The 24453-nt window shown below is 42.1% G+C and overlaps 1 protein-coding gene across 4 annotated transcripts in view; it reads right to left on the bottom strand.

Annotated features, from left to right (window-relative positions):
- The window catches only part of DCLK1 (doublecortin like kinase 1), a 354151-nt gene that overhangs the window by 28423 nt on the left and 301275 nt on the right, over positions 1-24453 (bottom strand). For all 4 annotated transcript variants that reach the window (XM_040267076.1, XM_040267075.1, XM_040267080.1 and 1 more), the window contains 4 exons: positions 13183-13316; positions 11069-11146; positions 10580-10676; positions 7991-8071 (listed from right to left, as the gene is read on the bottom strand). In XM_040267076.1, coding sequence (XP_040123010.1) covers positions 7991-8071; positions 10580-10676; positions 11069-11146; positions 13183-13316 — 390 coding nt within the window. The remainder of the gene's footprint in view (positions 1-7990; positions 8072-10579; positions 10677-11068; positions 11147-13182; positions 13317-24453) is intronic.

Genomic DNA, 24453 nt, shown 5'->3' with positions numbered 1-24453 from the left:
CCATGATGAAAGTAGTACGAAGGTAAGGAGGATTGCATCAGGGGCCGAAGACACCAGAGGCCATGTGGACAGGGCTCAGTGGAGGCTGAGAAAAATCTGGATGGAGGTCAGTAAACAGGATGCTGGGCACTTCCGGGGACCCAGAGGAATGTAGTTAGAAACTCGAAACTTTTAAGTCTAGGGACACTGGGCATCTACTCAGCTGGGATGTGGGGAGGTGATCCCTTGAGCTCTCAAAACGTCTGTGGAGCAGGCAGCGCTGGAAGGCCTAGCTGATCCTGGGTGACAGGAAGTTGCCCCGGGTCGCAGTGTGGGCCTGTGACAAGTGCGTGCAAACGTGAAGGAAACAGCTAGTAGGGACTCAAGGGAGCAGCCTCTACTTAACTTCCCGAGGGAGAATCAGCCTTACTGCAGTCTCATCTCCTCACTTCCCCACCACTGCCATCTTTGCCAGAAACTTCTCTTTACCTGGCTTCTTCTTTTTTTTAACCTGCCTGTTTTCCAGCTAAGAGCTGACTCTCTCACCACGCACACAGTGGGCTTCGCGATCATTTCCCAGCTCTGTCCTGGTCCTAATCCCCTGTCAGACTCCTAGCAACTCTTTCAGATGTTGGGGCCTGGGGGTTCAGGCCTCCAGCTTTAAATTCTGCTGAAGGTTTCAGCTTCCCTTGGGTTACGAGTTCATGCTGAAGCAATGAAAGTAGTGAAACAACCTTACAAGCTGTCAGGGATGCTTCTGACTTCATAAATCTTAAAACATTTTCAGGGTTGCTTCCCCCCCCCCGCAATGAAATAAGGTGTCTCTGCTAGAGAAGGTAAAACACACACACGAGTGCACACACACACAACTAAAAAGTCTGCAGTCTTTATATCAATTTTGAAGGCTTTGAGCATAATTGGATTAAAAGACAAGCAACTGGCTTTGCAGAGCCCTAAATCTGCACCTGAGGCATCCAGATTGATGATGGAGATTTAGCTAACTATCCTGCATCAGTAGAATAAATAGGGCCATTAAAAACATACATTTAAAATATATATATATCTTCATCGCCATTATCCTGAATAGATGATGTGCCAAAAATGTGCTATGAATTTTCCCAAACGTGACAAGCCTGGCAGTATGCTACGAATAGTTACAGTATTATTACCATACGTTCTGGTATGTAGTCTCCAGGAGTAGTTTCTGAAGTTTGACACGGGCTGGTTGTGGTTTGAGGTTAGTGGTTTTTGATTTAGAAATTCCCGTCCACTACTTGGCAGAGCATTGCAACTGACAAGAACAAAATTAGTTTGCAAAATGGAAAATGAACTCCCCCAGCTGTCTGCAGGAGACCTAGCCTCCTGCTCTCCATTCCTCGAGCGGATGTTGGGGAGGAGCTGTCTGAAGGGGTGTGGGGCTCAGTCGTGAAGTCATTCAGTGAAGTGAATTCCTCTCTCTCCGAGGGAAACCATTCCAGGGGTCGTGCTGTAGAAACCTTCCTTCCTTCACGGAGTTTTGTTTTTGAATCATGGATCTGCCAGACTCTATTATTAATAATACCTGTAAATTTATGAGAAGCATGGCAGTCTGGAGTGGTTCACTACCAGAATATCCTGACTTGGTTTTAAGCAATCCTAAGTCCATTAGCGCACTCTCCAATAGTGGGTCCATTTCACAGCCCTTGACTCTTAACCATTCCCAGCTGGACGACATCTCTGGATTCTGACTCCCTTGTCTCAGCCCTCTGTATCCTCTGTGTCCACAGTTCACACTGCTCTTGGGGAGAGAATGTGAAGTAAATTAATATCTATCTTGGAGGAAGGAGAGGGTAAGCTGCCCAAATGGAAAGTAGAATTCCATGTCCTCATTTACAACTTACAAATACAGACAGGTGGTTTTATTTATTATTATTTATTTATCATTTATCATTTATTTATTTATTATTTATTATTTATTTATCATTGGGGATTCTCTTAATTTCTAGCAACAATTAGATGAATGCCTATTTATCTTTGTATGGGTAGTACTGAATTTTATGAGCAGAGAAGAAAAAACATATTATCTAGGTTCTTGTTTTTTTCTCCTTCCTCTTTTTTTTTTCTTTTTGAATATCTTGGCAAGATAGTATCTTTTCAAAAGAATACGTAGGTGAGAAAAAAAAGAGGTAAAAATTTAAAGGCTTATTTAAACCTGCCCTTTCCTCTAGACGAGAGGTTCTCTATCTTGGATTCACATTATAACTTGTTGTTGTTGTTTAGTTGTTAAGTTGTGTCCAACTCTTTTGCAATCCCATGGACTGTAGCCTGCCAGGCTTCCCTGTCCTTGGAATTTCCTAGGCAAGAATACTGGAGTGGGTTGCCATTTCCTTCTCCAAGGGATCTTCCCCACACAGGGATGGAACTTGCATCTCCTGCACTGCAGGCAGATTCTTTACCGCTGAACCACTAGGGAAGCCCCACATTATAGTCACCTAGGAAAAGGCACTGGCACCCCACTCCAGTACTCTTGCCTGGAAACTCCCAGGGACGGAGGAGCCTGGTGGGCTGCAGTCCATGGGGTCGCTGAGGGTCGGACACGACTGAGCGACTTCACTTTCACTTTACGCTTTCATGCATTGGAGAAGGAAATGGCAACCCACTCCAGTGTTCTTGCCTGGAGAATCCCAGGGACGGGGGAGCCTGGTGGGCTGCCGTCTATGGGGTCGCACAGAGTCGGACACTACTGAAGCGACTTAGCAGCAGCAGCAGCAGCCTTTAAAATTCCTGAGGTCCAGGCCAATGAGGATCAGTATCAGAATCTCTAGAGGCAAAACCCAGGCATCAGACTGCACCCTATCGACCTGTTGAGGTTTGTGCTAAAGATTTCTTTGAGCCTCAGTTTCATCATCAGGAAAATAGTTGAAGGTAGAACACAGATTTGTAGATTTATAGCACTGAGATGAACCTTCACCTATGGTATGAGGAGAATAACATGAGGTAAGATATCAAAACTTTGAAAATAAAAATCAAATAATAGGGGACCTCCCTGGTGGTCCAGTGGTTAAGAATTCACCGTCTTTCCCATGCAGGGGGTGTGGGTTTGATCCCTGGCTAGAGAGCTAAGATCTCACATGCCTCTTGGCCATAAAACTGAACATAAAATACAGGGGAAATACTCTAACAAATTCAATAAAGATTTTTTTTAATCCAGTAACAACAATCTGTTTGAAATATAATGCTGATAATTTAATCTTAATTACAAACAAGAAAGCACTTTGGAACTGTCATTTAAGCTTATGAACTGAATCACTGACCTGCATTTTTCTACCAACAAATTGTCATTTGGAGAAAAAGTGACTCAACCTTATTCCTAATCCCTGGAATGGTCCAGATATACTATTGTCTATTCCACTCTCATATGTGCCTAAATCATATGGTTCCCCACTAGATGAGGAATAAGGTAAAAAATCTTAGCCAGGGCGGTAAGTGTTGGTATTTTGCAGCTACGTTAAGAGAAGGCTGTGACACTGGAGAACACAACAAGCTGATAATCACGTGGTCTATGCGGGGTTCAGAGCACACAAACAGGCTCGTTGTTTGGATGAAGGGTTTCGTCCTTAATCCAGTTTCTCATACACCTGTGCTGATCAGTGTGCATTTCATCAGTACGTAGCCACAGACGATGGGGTCACTGCCTGCTTCAGACTCAAAGTCTCCACACGTTTACCAAGTACCTACAGAGTACAAGCACCTAAGACTGTCTGCTCAGGCCCTTCATATATGGTGAAAGAAAGTGAAAGTGAAAGTTGCTCAGTCGTGTCTGACTCTTTGCAATCCCATGGACTACACAGTCCATGGAATTCCCCAGGCCAGAATACTGGAGTGGGTAGCCTTTCCCTTCTCCAGGGGATCTTCCCAACCCAGGGATTAGGTCTCCCACATTGCAGGCTGATTCTTCGCCAGCCGAGCTATGGGGACGGTGGTGTAAGATGACCATCCCCAGGTTACCCACGGTCAGCCAGCGCTCCTTCCAGGGGTCTGCAGCCTTTCCCCAGACACCTGGCTGCACACTGCTGCTGCCTTCATCCCTCTGGCTCCTGGGAACCATTCACTGAGAGACCTCGCTCATGACTCTTTCAACAGCAGAGCAGAGGTCCAGACACCAAGGAGCACCCAGAGTGTATAAAAAATAATGGGAGCCTAGAGGAAGCACCCTGAGTAACGTTCAAACAAGTGACTCTTGTTAACTAGATTTTTTTTTTCAGTGCTGTTGCCCTCATGCTCTGCTCTGTTTCATAAGAAACTGTCTTTTCAGTTTCAAGTGTGCCAGGTGAAAAGGGCATCATAAAGCAATAGAGAAAATTAGGACAAATGGGAATGTGGGAAGAGCTTTCTGACGACTTCCTTAGGGCTTTTTTCCTTACAATTATTACATTCTCCACCCCGCCCTGCCCCCCCGCTTAGGTGGCGTCTGCTGCAGTGATCAGATACAATTTGATCGCCAAATGCAAAATGTCTTGCTAACTGGGCTTCCTTTTACATTCCTAATTTATTTATTTCGATTGGTGCTGTTCATTCATTGTACTTAGAGACCCCAACAAATACTAAATGCTGGCTGTGAACACTGGGATACCTATTTTTTTCATTTGTTATTGTGAGACAAAGAATCAGTTTTTTTTGACTAGTTACTACATAATTTCAAAACTTAAGCAATCACTTTACACATTTGTTTTTTTTTGCTAAAATTGCTATTTTCTGTTAGAATTTAAAATCTGTTAGAATTATATTAAAAGGTATGTAAAAATTTTAAATCTCCTAGATAATGCCTTAAATGTTATCCTTCCTTTTATTTAAAAAATGTATTTATTTGTATGTTTATTTTTAATTATTCTTCACTGCTCCTGGGCTTTTCTCTACTTGCGACAAGCAGGGGCTACTCTCTAGTTGTGGAATGCGGGCTCCTCATCACAGCGGCTTCTCATGTTGTGCAGCATGGGCTCTAGAGCGAGTGGGCTTCAGGAGTTGCAGCTCCCGGGCTCTAGAGCACAGGCTCAGCAGTTGTGGTGCTCAGGCTTAGTTGCTCCAAGGCACGTGGAATCCTCCCGGATCAGGGACGGAACCTGTGTCCCCTGCACTGGCAGGCAGATTCTTTATCACTGAGCCACCAGGGAAGTCTTAATTTCGTTTCTCTACCCAACTGAGTTAGAATATATTGATGTAGGGTCATTTGCTTTGCAATCAGGGTGAGGGATTATTTTGTTTCCAGTAGCAATCCCAGGCACCTCACATGTGCCTCCCATTCACACAGACAAATTTGCTCCCATTCACAAAGTTCTCCTAGAACAAACATCCATATCCTGCCTCAGCTGGCGCTGCCTGATGTCTCTTCCCAGCCTCCTCCAGGAAGGTCTGACTCCTTGTCCTCAGGGAAGCCTTCCATCCAACTTCCCCACAGAGCCCGGCGGGGTGGCCCTTCTCCCACTGCCAAGCTTTATCAGATTGAGCTCCTGGAGGGCCGGCCTGGCAGATGGTGGTCCTTTGATGAAAATGTATTTCGGATCTAAAATGGATGTTTGTAACCCATGAACCTCTTCCCTCCACGGCTCTCTGTGAGCCTTCCAAGGCGGTGTTTCAAATTCAGATTTTCCACTGTATTCTGTGTGGTCACACTGTGAATGTTTCCAGTGCTAACATGCAGGGTGACAGTTTGAGGACCATGGGCTTTTAATTAGCACATAGATCAGTCCCAAACAACTTCTGCCACCAGGAGAGCCTGCAGCTGGCCTGTGCCTCTTCCACCCTGGACAGCTAAGAGAGAGGCAACATGACCCACTTTGGAAAGACTGCGACCTTGCGTGAGCAACTGTTATAGCATGCACTCTTCTGCGGCATTCACAGTGCTTTCTTGTATAACAGAGAGAGGGACAGATGCAGTGTGGTGCAGGACTTGGAGTGAGGATGCCTGGTTGCGAATCGTGCTTCAGTCACAAGCCCAGCTACTTGGGAAAGTCATCCCTGGTAGCCTCTGTCTTTTCATTTGTAAAATGGGCATAATAAAACCCTCCCTGCCATTCTTGCAGGCTCCTTATTAGATTTGCATGGGGTGCTTCCTAACCTTTCCAGCTTCATGGAAAAGGAGAACTTTTGCTTAGCACCATGGGGGTAAATCCTAAGGTTGTAAAGCTGGGGATGACGGCTCCTGGACTCTGTCTGACTGTCCCCACCAAGGGCTGCGAGGATGCATCTTTACACATCTGTACACCAGTTGGGAAGCTCTGCTGGGTCCGAACAGTCAACAAATCTTAGCCATATACCCACACAAGCTCACATTCCTATATATTCTCTAGTCATATAGATATAAAGCCTCCCAGGACTTTCCTGGTGGTCCAGTGGTTAAGAATCCACCTGCCAATGCTGGGGACACAGGTTTGTTTCCTGGTCCAGGAAGATTCCACATGCTGCGGGGCAACTAAGCCTGGGCACCACAACAAGAGAAGCCACTGCAATGAGAAGCCTGTGTACCACCCACCAGAGCGTACAGCCTCCACTTGCCGCAACTAGAGAAAGCCCATGTGCAGCAAGGAAAGCGCAGCACAGCCAAGAAAAAAGAATCAGTAAATACAATTAAAAACAACAGCAAAACCCTCCCTGTGGGGTGGGAGAAACCAGGTTCAGATGTGTAAAGTGCTGAACCTAGGCCCATGGCCATAAAGTGGCAGAAAAGAATAGGACCCCAAGCTCCTGTCCACCTCGGGTAGAATCTGTCTCAACACTGTGCTTTCAATCATAACCTCATCCTCAGTCACTAGTTATCTTGGGAAAACACACCCAACCAATCACTAAAGTGGTAATTCAGAGAAATGAAACGTTTTGTTGCCTTCATTTTATAGCCAGATCCCTCAAGGCAGCTGGCAAAATTCATATCAATGAACTGATGATGTTACACCTGCCTGTGTCTGCATCTATACCCAAATCTATGTCTGTCTTCTGTTCTGACCACAAGAATCGTTAGACCCAAGAATGGACTTCCACATGTCAATAAGGGCTGTAACAGCCCCTGGGTTAGATGGTGCTAGTGGTGAAGAATCTGCCTGCCAATTCAGGAGACATTAAGAGGCGCAGCTTCAATCCCTGGGTCAGGAAGATCCACTGGAATAGGAAATGGTACCCCACTCCAGTATTCTTGTTTGGAAAATTCCACGGGCAGAGGAGCTTGGTGGGCTCCAGTCCATGGGGTCGCAAAGAGTCAGACACGACTGATTGAGCATGCACACGGGTTATAAATTAATCTATGTGAGATGCTTAAAATGGTCCTGGGCGGACCCTATAAGCTAAACACTCTATTAGTATTTATTATGATGATGATTCAAAACAAACCATATCAATCAGTTAGAAAGAGAGGATGAAAAAATAATGACTCTACTCTGGAGACTTCTTTCACAGCTAAAGAAACATCATCAGATCCTTGTACTTAAATAGCAGCAGCAATTTGGGAGCTTTTAGAAATCTAGAGCGTCACATCTCCGACATTACCATCTGTATTTTAATAAGACCCCCAGGTGACTTGTGAGCACAGGCACGTTTGAAAAGTGCTGCACTGGAGAACCCCAGGGCTGGTGCAGGGACCCTTGGGTCACTGGCATTTTGGGTTAGAAATGATGCAAAAGCAGCACTGACGCAGAAAATCTGCTGTCTTATCGATGGACTCAGCCCTAATCTGGACCAGAGAACGTAGGTTGCAGGGTCGAGGGTGGCGACCATGTGCAATCCCACCCCCACCCCCATGGAAGGCAGTCCCATCTGAATCAAATGAAATGCTTTGTGCAAGGGACCGTGAGAACACATGTCAGCACAGATACATCAGAGGCCCTCGTGGAACAAGGCTGAGATCCTGGAACTGTTCTGGCATGTTTGAGGGGGAGGAACAGACGCAAACACAACACTTGAAACAGGAGGCAACATCATTAGGAAAGTTGTGATTTGAGAAAGGGAGGTTTAGGAGTAAATACAGGGAAGGGAGGGAGTCACTTACGTTAACCCAGGGATGTTCGAGGACCTGCACGGCAGAAAATCGCTGATCGACATCCACCAACAGCATCATGGTAATGAGCTCCTGTGAACAGAAACATTTGATGCTGTCTGTGTCTAACACCGAGAGTAAAAAATGGCGTGTTTTCAGATGCAGAGGTTCTCTTTTATCTTGGAAAACCATTTGTAAAAGCTCTAACCTTAAATATATCAACTCAACTTACCTGTAGCCACCTTTTAAAGGAAAGGTGAATATTTGGAATTAAAAACATACACCCTGTAGTTGAGGGAAAAATATAAAGTGAAATATTTAAAATCAATTTCATAAAAATGTTTTTAGTAGAAGGAAATAAAGTACACAAGTGAAAGAATGAATACTCCTTTCTTCGTCTAGCATTTTGCACTTTAAAGACAGAGTCCTACATTACTTTAATATAGAAATCACATTTTAGAAACCTCTTAACTAAATTTTCACTTTGCCAGCTGAAAGAAAAAATGGATTTTTTTCTCCTAACTGCAAGAGCATATTTGGGTTTGAAAGAAAGGAATGAGGAAAGACATACGGGATTGCCAACAGCTAGTTGGTAAAATAGAAACTGTTCTTTAGCAGCCAAAGAATTCAGAGGAAATATGTTAAAAATGATTCACAAATTTCAAGAACAATCAATAAAAATAAAATAGAACCATTAAGAAACTAACTATTGAATGGTTCTGAAATTAATGCATTTCTGCCATGAGCTCAAATTTATTTGCACCAGAAGAGCACAGCTTGGGGTTTAATGATGAAGTCTGTCAGACATTTGTCTCCTCTGGATTAGAAGTTCCCATGCAACAAAATGGCTAGATAACGTATTATCTGGTCCCTCACCTGCACAGACTCTGAGTACTGCTGCACAGCGGGAATCATTTATTCCCAATGATGTACAGATTCAACCTATACGCTCTAACTTGGGCCAGGACTTAACTAAAGTGACTACTGTGTGTGTGATGCTCTTTGCAGGGGGCCAGGACTTCACTAAAGCAACTACTGTGTGTGTGAGGCTCTTTGCAGGGTGCTGAGGGGGTGCAGGAGATGCCCTCTGCCCTCCAGTTACGGAGTGACAGCACTGGGACTTGGGCACGTTGCTAAAGAGCCTGCTCACAGGTGAAAACTTCTCCACCCCCACCTCTGCAGCCATTATCATCCCATCTCCTTTCACCTCTGTGGCTCTTCTTGGACACTTCTCTCAACTCCACACATGTTCCTATGTCCAGAGGTCAATTCCTGGATAGTTGAAGAAAATGAGAGATTTGGGCCCACTGTTCACCATTTTCTATGGAAAGTGGCCAGGCCTAAGGAGTCGGATTTAAAATTGAACTTACACTCTGGATACAGCCAAAGAAGAAATCAGGTACACTGAATAATCAAAAGATAATTAGTTGCCAACATCAGTTTTGCAAAAATTTAAGTCAATGCTTAGAGACATATACCTGAGGAATCAACTAAAAAGTTTTCTTTTTTTTAACCTCAGAGTCTACTAATGTCTCTGTGTAAGAGTTTCATAGTTTTCTTAGAGGTTGCTCTTTTAGTGACAAAAACAATACGCTTTGTTCCTCGTCGCCTCTAAGTCCTGGCTGTCTTCCAGGTCCAAGTTACCCCATAGCTTCCCCACAGTGTCTTTCTTGGTCGTTTTAACTCATGTTGAGCACCTTCACTTTGACTGTCTACCAGATCATTTAATTCCCTCGTTCTTTTACCCATTCATTCAGTATACATTGAGTATCAGTTACGTCACTATTTAGGCACTGAGGTATAGTAGTGAATACAATAGACAAAAATCCTTTTCTTGATGGAATTTACATCCTACTGAGGAGAGCCAGAAAATAGGATATATCCACCTATCTATATCTAGGTAGTGAAAGTGGAAGTCGCTCAGTCATGTCTGACTTTGCAACCCCATGGAATTCTCCAGGCCAGAATACTGGAACGGGTAGCCTTTCCCTTCTCCAGATCTTCCCAACCCAGGGACTGAACCCAGGTCTCCCACATTGCAGGTGGATTCTTTACCAGCTGAGCCACAAGGGAAGCCCAAGAATACTGGAGTGGGTAGATATCTAGGTAGGCAGACAGATACAGACAGGTAGTTAGACGGTAGACCAGATGGAGGTAACAGTGTAAGTGTTACAGAGGAATATGAAGCAAAGGACAATAATGTCAGCCAGGTAGGGGTTCAGAGCTGCAGCTGGAAATCAGATGTTCTGGGAAAGCTTCACTGAGAAGATGACATCAAGCCAAGACCTGAAAGAGGTGAAACAATAACCTGTACAGAATCTGAGGTGGGCTCTAGCCTGGCGTGGGCAGAGCACAGCTGAAGGCTGCCGCAGTGCAACTGGAGTGGCCACAGAGAGTGATGAGCCAGGGAAGCAGAGGCACCTGGCGAGGTGGACGACCTGAAGACTGGGAGCGCTTGGGAAGGCCAGTAATTATGACGAACATGCATACAGAAAGCATATTCACCATACCATTCGTTTCCTTGCACAGGATGATTCAGAATCAATAACTCCAGAGACACAGGCTATAAGGAAGAGGAAGGCACTGGAAGCCGAAACCTACCTTTGCAGAGTCGGAAACATTATCCCAGTATGGAGAAGGGAAGTCCACTTGCCCCATCAAAATCTGATCAAAAAGCACCTCCTGGTCATCACCGCTTCTGTTTAGACGAAAGACAATAACAAGGAATAAACACAGGAAAATGCCACCTCACGGTATCCTTATGCATTGGAGGCCTTCCTTCCCCCGTAAATGTGTAAAATGTGTGTTTTTAAGCAATTCAAAATGTCAGTATGGAACTGCTTTGGCAAATTAAGAAAGAATGAGTTTTTAAATTATATGAGAAAGATTTATGGAAGGCATGTAAACTAGCGTGCACAACATGGAAAAAATAACAAGTCCTTATTAAGCAAAAGGTAGTAAAGTTATGTTCTTTAACACAGCATTCCATTCTTTCCTGCTACAGGCTGCTTTATGCATGGAGGCTGAATGGATCATTCAGAGAATGGACAAATGCCTTGTGGGTGCTGAATGAAGGATCACTGCCCATACCCACGGAACGGAGGGAAACCACACAGCAGGATGTAAGTAATGACGCCAGCCGCCCAGATGTCCACCTTGAGGCCATATCTGAAAAGGTAAGTGACGCCGCTGTTAGCAAAGTTGGGCCAGGACAAATCATGGAGCATGGTCAAATGGATGATTCTGCTATCATAAACCAAACAGCAAACCAAGCAAAAATTTTTAAAAAGCCACAACTAACACTAACATACAACCCACTGGCTAAACAAAATTCAAGAAAAGAATAATAATTAAAAAAGAGACAATTTAAGGCACATGATTAAAAATCAAAGTAATGCTAGGGTCATATTTAAATATCAGTAAGTGAACAGTTTCAGTAACAATGCCTATTATAGTCATATCAAGTTTGTTTTTTAAATTATTTTTTATGAAGACTATAATTGCTTTACAATGTTGTGTCAGTTTCTGCTATACAGTGAAGTGAGTTGGTTGTGTGTATGCATATATTCCCTCCCTCTTGGACCTCTCTCCCGCCTTGTCTCCATCCCACATCCAGGTCGTCGCAGAGCACTGAGCTGAGCTCCCTTGCTATACAGCAGTTTCCCACTAGTTACCTGTTTTACGCATGGTAGTGTATATATTAATATGTCAATTCTAATCTCCCATTTCTTCCCACCCTCCCCTTATCCCCTGTAAGTCCATTCTGTAAGTCCATTCTCTATGTCTAGTTATATCCGATTTAAGACAGAGACAGACCTGTGAGACGATTTAGCTCCCAAATTTTAGAAATAATAATTACACATAAGACATTCTCTAATCTCCAAAGCACTGGCATACATTATCTGATTTTGTTTTCCCAACAACTGTGTAACTTGTACAGGACAAGTATTATTGCCTGTTTTATAAGAAAGAAAACCTAAGTTCAGAGGGGTAAATAATTTGGCTCAAGATCACACAATTGGTGGCACAGCTGAGTTCCAACCAATGTCTTCAGGATACAACCAAATTCTTCTGCCCCACACCACTCCTCCCCAGCGGCCATCAGAGCACCCGCCGGAGTATCGCCTGAGGTGGTGCCTCGGAGGAGGTCAGGCGTGGCCACAGATGTGGCTCCCAGTCAAATTTGATGAATAAGAAAGTCCTTACTACCCTGCATTGGGGATTTCTCTTCTCGTCTGTTCTGTATTTCTGCCTTTCCGGTCTATGCATCTATAGTACAAGTAGAAAAACTACCTCCAGCTGTCACAGGGGAAGATACTATCTAGAGTGCTAGGTGTGGGCTGGTGCCACTCATGAGAAGAAATGGCAGGGCTGTCTCTTCTTGCTCTCCCACCCTTCCCCCCTCCTTCTGTTTAAGGACAGCGTTCAGAACCCTGCCAGTAATCCTCGGCAAGAAATGGGGCTTACCGAAAGAGCCATTTGCCCACCTAGACCTGGAGTTCAAATGCTGACTCAGCTACTGTCACGAGCTTGTATCAGTCATCAGAGACAGAGTTTTTTAATATGCAAAATGGGGATTATATCATCTACTGGAAGAGTAAGAATTAAATAAAGGAGTTTAGCACCTGGCCTATGGTACTAGGTCATTAGTAAGCATTAGGCCACCCTACCATCTCCCCTGATTCTAGAGATTTTCTTTAATCTGTGTTGGCTGCACTCAGAAACAAGCCAATTCCCAGCGGCCCTCTGATGCCTGAGGGTGTTTATGCTGCACAGATAGTCCATGAGCTGCTAAGTGGACCAAAGTAGGACTGGAACTGGAGAATAAGGAGAGCTTCTCCTAAGCTGTAACCATAGGGGCTATACTCACCCCACATAGCAATGTCTGTTTCTTTTATCTCCGAAAGCTCGTTAATTACCACTCTATGTTTCTCTGTTAATTTGAATATCTTTTACTAAGGGGTTAATAATGGCTGTTCTACCTTTAATAAAGGCCAAAAGGAAGGCTTAAGCAAGACTGCAGTAATTGGCAACTTGATTGGGAAAACAGAAAAAATGGCTTCCACTTTTCAAGCTAAAAAAAAAAAGTGAAAAGTAGCTGATAGCTAGCTCTGTCTGGATGGAACACAGCACTATGTCATCTATTCTCAAAGCAGACTATGTCGCAAGCACTTCACTGCAGTAAACACATGAAAAGCACTTACCCAGTCTCGGCAATGATTTCGGGAGCCACGTATGTCGGGGTACCACACACGGTGTACAGGGGGCCATCTACAATGGTGGCCAGTCCAAAGTCACCCAGCTTCAGCGATTTGCTGCCATCCTGGTGTTCATACACCTAAAATAAAAATTGAAAGTGAGAATGCCTCTAAAAATAAGGACATTGTGGTGTAAATATATGTTGACCTAAAACAGACTGCCAGATATTTCTCTAGCAAACATGGATTTATTCAGGATCAGCAGAGAATTACAATTTGAAGTCTGTACCCACGGCAAGTTACCTCCAAGTCCCCACATGGCAAGGGAAGGAAATACATTTACAGAGAGGAACAGGAAGTGGGAGGACTATGGAAACAAACAGTCCATGGCTTTTCATTGGCTGAGTCCTTGCCAGGAAAGAAGAGGAATCTCTCTTCTTCCTGTTCGGCTCAATTATGGTCACAGGACATGAGAGCGCCCCCTTCTGGTCCGCTGACTATTAATAATTGTGATTTCGGTTGATCAATTTCTTAATTTATTTTTCATAAAATAAAAACTCAGGCATATATGCAGGGTATACATACAAGAACATCTTTATATTACTGCAGAATTAAGAACACGGCAAACACCCAGGAAATGAAAGTTCATTAAATTACGGTATGTTCATACAATGGGAGGCTATAGACTGTTCGAATGGTGATGTGAGTTTACATTTATTGAAATGAGTTAGATTTGGGAAGTGAGGACAGACTTCTGACTGGTTGCATAAAATGTCTATTGAAGAAAAAAATATGTACTAAGAAAAATGTCTGGAAGGACATTATATTGGTCTGTCTCTGAGTGGTAAGATTATAGGAGATTTTCTTTTCCTTTTGATTCTCTATATTTGATGTTTGCTGCAATTCAAATTGATTTGCAGAACACAATGAAATATAGAAATATAGATTTTGTGCTAAAAAACAAAAAATATAGATTTTGTGTTTAGTGCAAAATATTCCATTTATGAAAATAATTATGTCTTCATTTTAATGTATCAGAAGCTTTAAAGATGCAGTTCTTTAGTAAATGGAACAAAAAAACTACACATCTATTAAAACACTTTATTTTCAGTGCCCCATGTTTCCAACAAGATCTATTTATATTTTTTATTAATAATTGAAAGGGGCATTAACATTTCATTTCACCTGTGGCAATTTCGAAAGATTTATCAGGTGCAGAGTCAGCATTCTGTCCAGTTTTCCTTATTAAGGGAGTAATAAGCCTTTCACCTTATTATAGTCTTTCTCTAATCTTTCACCCAACAAATCAAGAAAAGGATGCATGTGACCACAGGCAAGTATTTAACTTCTTTAACTGTAGCCCACAATCAAACAAAATGGATCTGTTCCAAACAGTATCCCAAACAACGTCTGTTATTTTAAAGAAAGTATCAAAGGACATTCAGAATTCTAATTCAGAGCCCTCCACCGGAATCAATAAGATACAGAAAAGAGAGCCACAGTAAAAGGCTAGTATTCCCAGAGAAGGCAGTCGCCAGGAGATGCCTCAAGGAAACGGTGAAGTTCTCCACGTACATCAAAATAATTCTTCCAGCCCATCGAGGCCTGCATGTGCCCCTGTTATTGCTCTGTGATCATCCGTACTTGCTACAGCAGTAGGAACCTCGCGCACAGCGAGGAACACCTCCACCCATCAGGAGCATGGCTACCGTTCACACACCGCGTCGGCCCTCCTTTGGAAAAAGATTCACTTCTCATTTCACTGCAGCATCAAGTGCAGATGTTTGGCCAACTAAGCTGCAGTATCAGCAATGATCATTTGGATCTAACTGTTCTGGCAGAAAAAAAGGCAGCCAGAGCCTCCTCTCTGGAGACTGTCTTTTCTGGGCAGAAAATGTTTGTTCACATTTTCTCCATACTCGGAACACCGAGTCCTCTCCCTGAGGGCTCAGCCACAATCAAGTGAGGGCTGCCCTTAGGCAGGTATCCAGAGGGTTCCGGGGTGGGGGTGGGGGACCTGCACTTGGGCTGTTAGGGCAAGGACAGCTGTATGTCCCCCAAGGATGTGGCTTTGCCCAGTAGTCCTCTGAGATGGACAGCGTCGTCCCTACTTTAATGAAGCAGCCATCCAGCCCTGGTCAGCATCAGCAAGTTTGAATCATGGACTCTGAAGTATCAGAGATGCAAAACATAATATCCTCCCTGACTTAAACGCTCTCAGGCAAAAGAAATCCCTAAATTGTAGTCTTAGCATGTCAGCCATTCAGGTCGTCCAAATGACAAGCAAATGTTTTTCATGAAAAGAAATCTGAGCTGGAAACACCTAGTAGATCGTCTAGTTTAATTCCCAGACAGAGCAGAATTGTTTACTTCCCTAATTCCATTTTGTTACCTGCAATCTCTTCGAAATGCAAAATAACCTCTTGCTTTGATGTTCTATTAGGTCCAAACATTCATGGTGCCTGTTTTGTGAGGTTGTGCAGATTTCAAATTACATAACTCCATTTACACAGAGATTTTGTGGCTTGTTTTTAAACATACTATCCATAATCACCCAACTCTATTCAAAAGTTGGACAAAGGCAGATGTTGGCAGATGCAGTCATAAGTAACATTTTAGTTCTGAATATGACCATGTAATTTTCCTCCATGTACCCAAGGGTTTTTTTAAGCATCTACATTTTAATAGGAATTCCACCTTACATATAGCCATATGCCAATTATATTTAATATAGCTAAGCAATAAAGTTCAAAGCTTCAATAGCTAAGCAAAACCACTAAAGACTTACCTAAAATAAAGAAAATGAAGATTATTTAATGATAAATATAAAAGTAAACCAGCATCATTTAAATGAAATACATAGAATCGATCATTTCCATGTTTTCATCTCTCTTTAATCACTACTATGCTTCTCTCTCTTTTTAACTTTGAAAACCATATAGTAGAATTTTCATGAACACATAAAGAGAGTAAAGTGATGTTTAGGAGAGGCAATAAGAGCTAAGAGACAAAGGCCTAATCCATGTAATTGAAAACATTTCTAGACCCAAGTACATTTGAAATGCTTCAGCAAAATGTTTTTGCAGGTGAATAAATGTCCAGGCCTCTCGTTTGGAATTCTATTTAACTTACTTACCATCAGGCAGGGCAGGAAACAAGGTTGCTTTGGGTTTTTCTCTGTCAACACTTGGGGAGAAGGATATAGAAGAATACATTGTCGTGTCTCCCTTCCTCCCGTTGGAGAGCACCTCCCCTAAGTGTTATTGGATTGGCCAAAAAAAATCGTGTTTTTCCGTAGGAACATACAGCAAACCCAAACAAACTTTTTGGCCAACCCATCCCAACGGGCGTCTCACAGCTGGGCTCCCGAGAGCTCCTGCTGCCGCCTGAGCTGGACTCTCCTCACCTCTGTCCCAGCCATTTAGAGCAGGGCAGGAATGAGGCCATTTAAAATGTAGTCAAAACTTTTGTTAAAAATCACCGATTATGAAATGCATGTGTTTCAAATGTGTGTGTGTGTGAGCACACACACACAATCTTCACAAAACCATCTCCAGAAAGTATTTCACCAAATGGCAGCTATAAATTAATTTTGAACTAAGTTTTTAATTAAATGTTAGGAGTCAGAAAAGCTTCTAACATGTTCACGTCGAAAACATGGTGTCCATGGCGTCTCCCACTCTTGGAATCGAGTTCCTTAGCTTGTCTCCTCATCCTGACCTTCTTTCAGAAAGACCCTTAACAGCCTGCAAGTATAAGTTTGGGCAGCCTGACCCAGCAAGTGGGGTTCTGGTTGAAGAACTTTTTGCTGTAACTATTTTAAAGTCTCCATAAAACATGCCCCACACATGAGGTGGGGGTGCATTAATTGTCAATCAAAGAGTATTCACAACATGAGATATAATTTAATGTTCATCCAGGCCCTTTAAATACTATAGATGCTCCTCCACATTTTAAACACTGAGGGGCTATTAAAGAGATGGGGATTAGTGCAAATTACCCAGTATGTAGTGCTTTCACTGTTTTAACTAAGCAATAAAACTGTGTAATTGCACAACACTAATTGAATGCAGCCACACATAATTGTGGGCTGCCATATGTATCCTATTACCATAAAGACTGTCAGTATTTTGTAAGCTACTCTTGTGATCATTGCAGATGGCTACAGTCAGAAAAGTTGTTCTCTAGGGTTTATTATATGGCTATAAAGACATCCCATGATTTGACAGACTAAATGTGTTAAATGGCAACAATTATGAAAAAGGTTCCAATTAAAAGCTGAAGGCATGTCCTACCAAGAACAGACCTAGTGAAAGGTCAGGTACGTAGGTTTTTGGTATTCTGCTATTTTACACAGGATTTTCTTTTTTTAAAGGAGAGGTTTTTGTTTCTTTTTCATTTATTTGGGGTTTCGCAGTAGTTGTAACTTGCTGAACAGTAGATTTGGGGCATATTGTCTGATCTCGCTTGGATGAGAAACTGAGACCATTTGAAAATGTTATTTGAAAAACTAAAAGGTTTAATACAGAGTCATAAAATGCAGCCGGTGGCCATAAAATAATATGAAAATTCACAGATAACCTGAACCCAGTCAAATGGTTTCTGAGATTCCCATAATAGAGAACTAAAAGCTGACTAATATAACAGATGTGTTGGAACAAACATAATTTTCAATGATAATATGAATTCAGGGATAACCCTGTTGAAATATTGGCTAATGAACTGTCAGGAACCACTGAAATTTCTTCACAGAGGAGCTCAATAGGTACTAAAAATTACTTCACCAGATAGAATTTAACAAAACTGGCATGAAATTGACAAAGCCATGACAAAAAAGTGAAATTACTTTTTAATAAATATGGTATCCTTAAAAAAGACATTGATTTTTCTTCTAGCCACAGAATATGGCCTTTATGACACTTTCTAAAAACAGTGGATTAAATTTAAACCTTTAAGAAGTGAAGTATAACAACATTTATGCAGGGAATTACTTAGCAAAATGTACTTTATGCTCCACATACTTTAGAATTAAGCCTGCTAAAAAAACTTAATTCTTAAAAAAACAAATTCATTTTATACCCACATGTAAAATCTTTATGACACAAAAATTATGTGAAATAATAAAAATAACAAAATGTGTACAGAAGTCAGAAGAGGCGTGGCAACATAAGAAGAAAAAATAAAATAGCTCTTCAAAGTGTCACCCTAGAGATGTCTGTGAAGATGGAGAAGTGAATGGAAATTCCAGGAACCCTGACTCTCACCCGTTCTTTAAAACAGTTATGAAACTACCTAGAAAGGAGTTCTAGGCATCTGCAGTGAGATACAGCAAACAGACTCTACAGCGACTGCACATCCCAGAATTCTGTTATAACTGGGGATTCAGTGTCACTGCAGCTTTTAAAACCTGTTACATTTTTGTCACACAAGTACTACCCAATATGTCATTGTAGGAAAACTGGAAAAGACAGATAACATTACAGAGAGAAAAGAATTAAACTCACTCGCAATCTTGACACCTAGAAATAACCATTGTTAAACATTTGGGCGTATGAACTTCCAGAGCTTTCTTTCTCTCTCTTTCTTTTTCTCACTGGACAGCATACCCTGAATGCGTGCCCCCGTGAATAAGCATACACGTGTATCATGATTTTCAGTGCCTGCTGGATACTCCATTGTATGGGTGCACCAAAGTAATAACCCGCCAGACTACCGCCCACTGCCATTTACTGAGCCCCTGCCAGGCCTCATGTCGAGGACTTCGTGCTTAACATCCCACTTAACGTTCACAACAACTCTGTTAAGTACCATCACTGATATTTTTGCAGATGAAAAATATTGAGGCTCAGAGATGTTAAGTAACTTGCTGAATGTTACACAACTAATAAATGGTAGAGCCAGAACTTAAGCTTGGGCATGTTCAAGTCCATGATTCTAACCAGTATGTCCTCCTGCCTCCCCATTATGCCAATATTTTAAAAAATCAGTGCCCTGACCTAAGTTATTTCTATATATACATTTTTCCTTTCCATGCTAAAAAACACTGAGATGACCATCCCTTTGTATGTATACATACCTGATTTGTTTTTTCTTTAGGTCACATTTCTAAAAGTAGAATTACTTGACCACAGGGTTCATATTATTTAAGGCTGTAGTTACGTATTACCAAACTACTTTTCAGAAGAGTTCCATCAAGTTAATCTTGTACCGAGTCATATGAGATGACTGGTATCCTCCTAAGTCTGCCAACCTTGCATGTTATTATTATTATTTATTATTAATCTTTGCTAGTCCAATAAGACTGTGCCATTTAAACAGTCATTTTATTTACTCATAGCTGGGCTGGGTCTTGGTTGCTGCATGGACTTCTCCCTAGCTGCGGCGAGCAGGGGCTTGCCCTCGAGGTGTGGGGTGTGGGCGTCTCATCACGGTGGCTTTTCTTGTTGCGGAGCACAGGCTCTAGGGCACACGGGTTTAGAAACTGAGGCTCCCAGGGTCTAGAGCACAGGCTCAACAGCTGTGGTGCACGGGCTTGGCTACTCTGCAGCATGTGGGAGCTTCCTGGCTCAGGGATCGAAGCTGCAACTCCTGCATTGGCAGGCGGTTTCTTTACCACTGAGCCACCAGCGGAGCCCCTTAAAGTGAAGTGAATTATGTCATTCTACACCACAGTGACAGAGGAATGGGCGGAGGGGCAGGCAGATGCTGACCCGCCCCGAGACACTGTGCTTTTACTTCCTGTCTTCTTTCCCCTGGTGGAATCACAGGGCTTCCCTGGTGGCTCAGAGGGTAAAGCGTCTGCCTGCTGCAATGCAGGAGACCTGGGTCTGATCCCTGGGTCAGGAAGATCCCCTGGAGAAGGAAATGGCAACCCACTCCAGCACTCTTGCCTGGAGAATCCCATAGACAGAGAAGCCTGGTAGACTACAGTGCATGGGATCCCAAAGAGTTGGACACGACTGAGCGACTTCACTTTTCTTTTGCAGAAGTGAAAGTGAAAGTCACTCAGTAGTGTCCGACTCTTTGGGACCCCATGGACTGTACAGTCCCTGGAATTCTCTAGGCCAGAATACTGGACTGGGTAACCTTTCCCTTGGAGAAGGGCCCTCAGTAAATGCTTAGTACAATAACTGGCATATTACTGTAGTAAATCATGTTTGGGGAAAATGTTCTTTTTCTTCTGTTTTCCTTCACCTTTTATCCAAATGCAGATAGAAGGACTTTTTTTCTTTCCTAACGTTTTCAGTCACTCAGTCGTGTCTGACTCTTTGCGGCCCTATGGACTGTAGCCTGTCAGGCCCCTCTGTCCATTGGATGTTCCAGGCAAGAATCCTGGAGTAGGTTGCCATTTCCTGTTCCAGGGATCAAACTCACATCTCTGGCATCTCCTGCACATTTTTTTTTTTTACCACTAATGCCACCTGGAAAAACAAGCATTCCATTTCTTCTGGGGGATTTCAGTGATTAAAAGCTACTGACTTTTCAAAGAGGTGTAATAGAAAGTTTTTCCTTACGTCAACCTCAAATCTGTCATTAACGTCTTCTCCTTAGTTTGAGTTCAGTGTCTCATATGCAGCACAGAAAAGGTCTCCCATCTTCCGTCTGGCAGCCTCTGCTGGGCCACTCTGCTGTGCTCTCTCCACGTGTCTGGGTCCCTCCCCACTGAGCTCGCAAGCAGCACAGAGGACTCTCTTGAGAGTGACGCTCTTTCAGGGAAAGTGTCTAAGGGCACGTTGGTATTTTTAGCAGTCATGTGCTCTCGTAACGAACTTGTTATGGTCAGCGAACAGGCTTTAAACTAGCCCACATTTTCCCATTACTGTTTTTCCACAATGGTCATTAAAACAACCACACCAAAACAGACCTAGTCCTTAGGGACTTATGTTTTTAACTCTCATTAAATTCCATCTTACTGGTCTGGGACCTTTATGGAGCCAAAGATAGTTGCAGACCTCAGTTCTGTTATTTACTATATAGAACACATCTTCAAGTCGACTCAGTGGTAATGGTGATAAGGGCGGGGCCGGTGACAGACTCCAGTGAGGTCCGTGGCTCCCTTCCGCAGGGTGATCCCCAGTCTGTCCATCCACATTCTGCTGGCTCAGGTCCATCATGCAGGTCTGTTCAACTGTCTTTGGTTATGACCTCTACTGCCCATCTGTGGCACTGGCCTTATCCACCAGGGGAGTGAGCTATCTGACCACAAAATGAGTTTACTTGAGGATTAAGACAGAAGGAAATCCATTATTTGGTAAACTCAGTGTTGACCTGAATTGGAAACTAAGAAGAGCAGGAACACAACCTCTGGTTATCACTAGGGGAAAACAGGATAATCTATTCCTTAGATTCAACCCATTTTGTGAAAATGCAGGTCATTTAGCTGTACATGCCACTTTGATGGGCAGCAAGGAACAGGCACAAACACCTTGACAAAGTTTCTAAAAGGAATTTTATGACCTAGAGAAGCAGTTTCCCTGAGAAACTGCTTTTTCCCAAACAGTATTTAGGAGTTTGGAAGCAAAAAGATTTTTGAACAGAAATTTTTTTTATATATTTCAAGAAAATTACTTTGTTTATTTCTGGAATCTAATAAAAAACCAGTGATGTCAGTCATATTTTTGCCAGTAGGACTTTAATTTTCCTAAGGAGAAGGCATCTGTGTATACATTTAAAAAAGACGGTCCCAGCTCACTGCAAGAAACAGGCTTACTGATGCTTTTTGCTGCCAAGGGTACAAGCTTGCCATCTAGTGGTGGCTCATGTAAATGGAAAGCGGTTGATCTTAGGCCGTTTTTGTTTTGTTTTAAAGCAAAAAGTTCCTTTTTGTCATAAACTATCATGTCGCATGCGATGCATATAATGGATTATGCATAAGTGCAGCTGGGGAAGTTCTGTACTTACTCCTCTCCCTTCAGAAAGGTCTAGTCTGCAGCCAGCGTGGGTCCTTAATGTAACTGATGAATTGAGAAATGACTAAGGCTTGCCATATTTGTTTGGCTGCATTGTGCCTTAGTTCCGTTATGTCGGATCTTTAGTTGTGGCAAGTGGGATTTAGTTCCCTGACCAGGGATAGAACTCCCGACCCCTGCATTGGGAGTGTGGAGTCGCCATTCACTCACTCTCTCATCTAATCCACCCTCTCATCCACCTGTCACTCATCCACAGCATCTAAGGACCAGGCCTGATAAAGCAAAAGAATCACATAAAATCACTGACACAATATACTAATTAATAAAATAAGGCCTTAGTAACAATGTGATAATAAAATTATAAGAGCTATTTCTATTAGATCAGCTCCCAGTTTTCACCTAAAATATGACTGGAAACATGACTGTACACGTTTGTTTTTTTTCATTAAAATGCCTTGATCTTTAAGTACTCAGACTTGAATAAATAATTCATAGGATCAATATAGATCCGAAGGCCAAACTACAGTATTTTTATATTGCTCTTTAAGAATTAAAAATAAAAGAGTTCTCAAAGTTTTTGCTTATACGATACTATATAAAATGAAATCTATAGCTGAAATGCCTACAAATGTAATACATAATTCTTTGCTACTTATTATAAACACTAAACACTTATGAAGCAAAAATTTATCAGCAGTCTAACAATTTAGGGGTTTTTTTTTTTTTGTACTCTCTTCATAAAATAGTAATGCAAAGTGTGCAGTGGGGCCTTTTTTATTTAAGTTTCCGGTAGTTAGAAATGGATTGAAACTCTCTGCATTAAATTTATTATAGCATTTTTCCAAAAATAGTCTGTGGCTCTACATTTTTCCATTAGATGGTAAATCCATGCCTGGGTAAATAGTGACACTTTAAAAGCAATGTCAAAAATGATGAAAGATGATTGTTACAACTTACAGTTTTAAACAGTTTCATTTTTAGGGATAATTTAATTTTTATTACAAATAAAAGGGGAATAAAAAAAGAAGGGAATAGTCGCATGGTATCTCTTTATCTTCATACAGTCCCCTTAAAGGAGACCCAAAGGAGTTAAGTATCTTGTTCAAGGTTAGAGGATCAGCCAGTGTAAGAGTAAAGCCCTTGGTTTTGAACTTTTGTCCATCTGACTATAAATCCTGAGTATGTGATTTTGTGTCTCCCATGATGATTCTTCTTATTTCTACAGAAAGGTCAACAGAATGTGAAATTAATAGGAGTCTCAAGGGCAATTAGTAATGTCATCCTAATTTTGTTAAAATTATTCTATTCTTCTACCTAGTTTATGCCCTAATAGCTTTATCCCTGCAAAGCTCAGCAATCCTTACTACTCTCCTATAGAAAGAAATGACTATACTGGAGAAGCAGAATTACTTTAGTTTTTCATATATATATATATATTTTAAACCTGAATTGTGAATGACGGCAATTGTGTGTTTATATATATACATATTTTTTATTTTTCTCATTCTTAAATTAGAAAAGAAAGGAAAAAGGGAGAGAATTTTTTTTCTTTTTTTGGGTAATTTAAAGTAAAATATGTTCAAACAAGCACAGTACTTTCAAAGTATCCTGCAAATTGTCATTTGTAAAAGCACACTGCTCTGTAACCATTTATGTCATTTATAGAAACAGTGCTCTGGTGAGAAGCAGGTGAACAATGGGTACACAAAACTGAACTGAAAAACGGAAAGGAAAATGAGACTTTAATTTTCCATCACTGAATTTTCGGAGCTTAGAGAAATTTTTAAACAAAGGCTCAGTTGTAAGTCCGTTCCCGTGAGACAGTCCTACATAAGTCAGGACACAGGAAGAATGAGTGCAGACGAGGGGAAATTGCTGCCGTTTATGGAGGCAGCTATGCAGAAGAGAATGTTTAGGCTACTGTGGAGATGTGGAATTTGAGGGCCAATTAAGTCAGAAGTCCATCATCTGACCTCTGCCACCTTCATTAGCCAGCAGCTCCAAGATCACTAACCTAATTGCAATTAACTGCTTGTATATGTATTTCTTTCTTTTCTTTTTAGTGCTTAGTTTTATTTGGCTATGCCGGGTCTTAGTCACAGCATGTGGGATCTAGTTCCTTGACCAAGGATTGAGTCTAGGCCGCCTGCACTGGGAGCTCAGAGTCTTAGCCACTGGACCACAAGGAAGTCCCTGTGTACATATTTTTTAAATGCCTATTTTTCCTACTTGAATGTCCCTCCACGGAGGCATGTGTCTTCCTGTTCCCTGGCACAGTCCCTGGCATAGGGCAAGCAAGCAGTAAACCTCTCTCCCCAGTTCACATTTTACATAGTCTAGTGGTCAAAAGTCTGAGGTGTGGAGTGGA

This window comes from Oryx dammah, unplaced genomic scaffold, assembly GCF_014754425.2.
Source record: "Oryx dammah isolate SB20612 unplaced genomic scaffold, SCBI_Odam_1.1 HiC_scaffold_24, whole genome shotgun sequence".
Taxonomy (NCBI): Eukaryota; Metazoa; Chordata; class Mammalia; order Artiodactyla; family Bovidae; genus Oryx; species Oryx dammah.
Note: the sequence above shows the minus strand (reverse complement) of the source record. Positions and strands in the feature narration are given on the sequence as shown.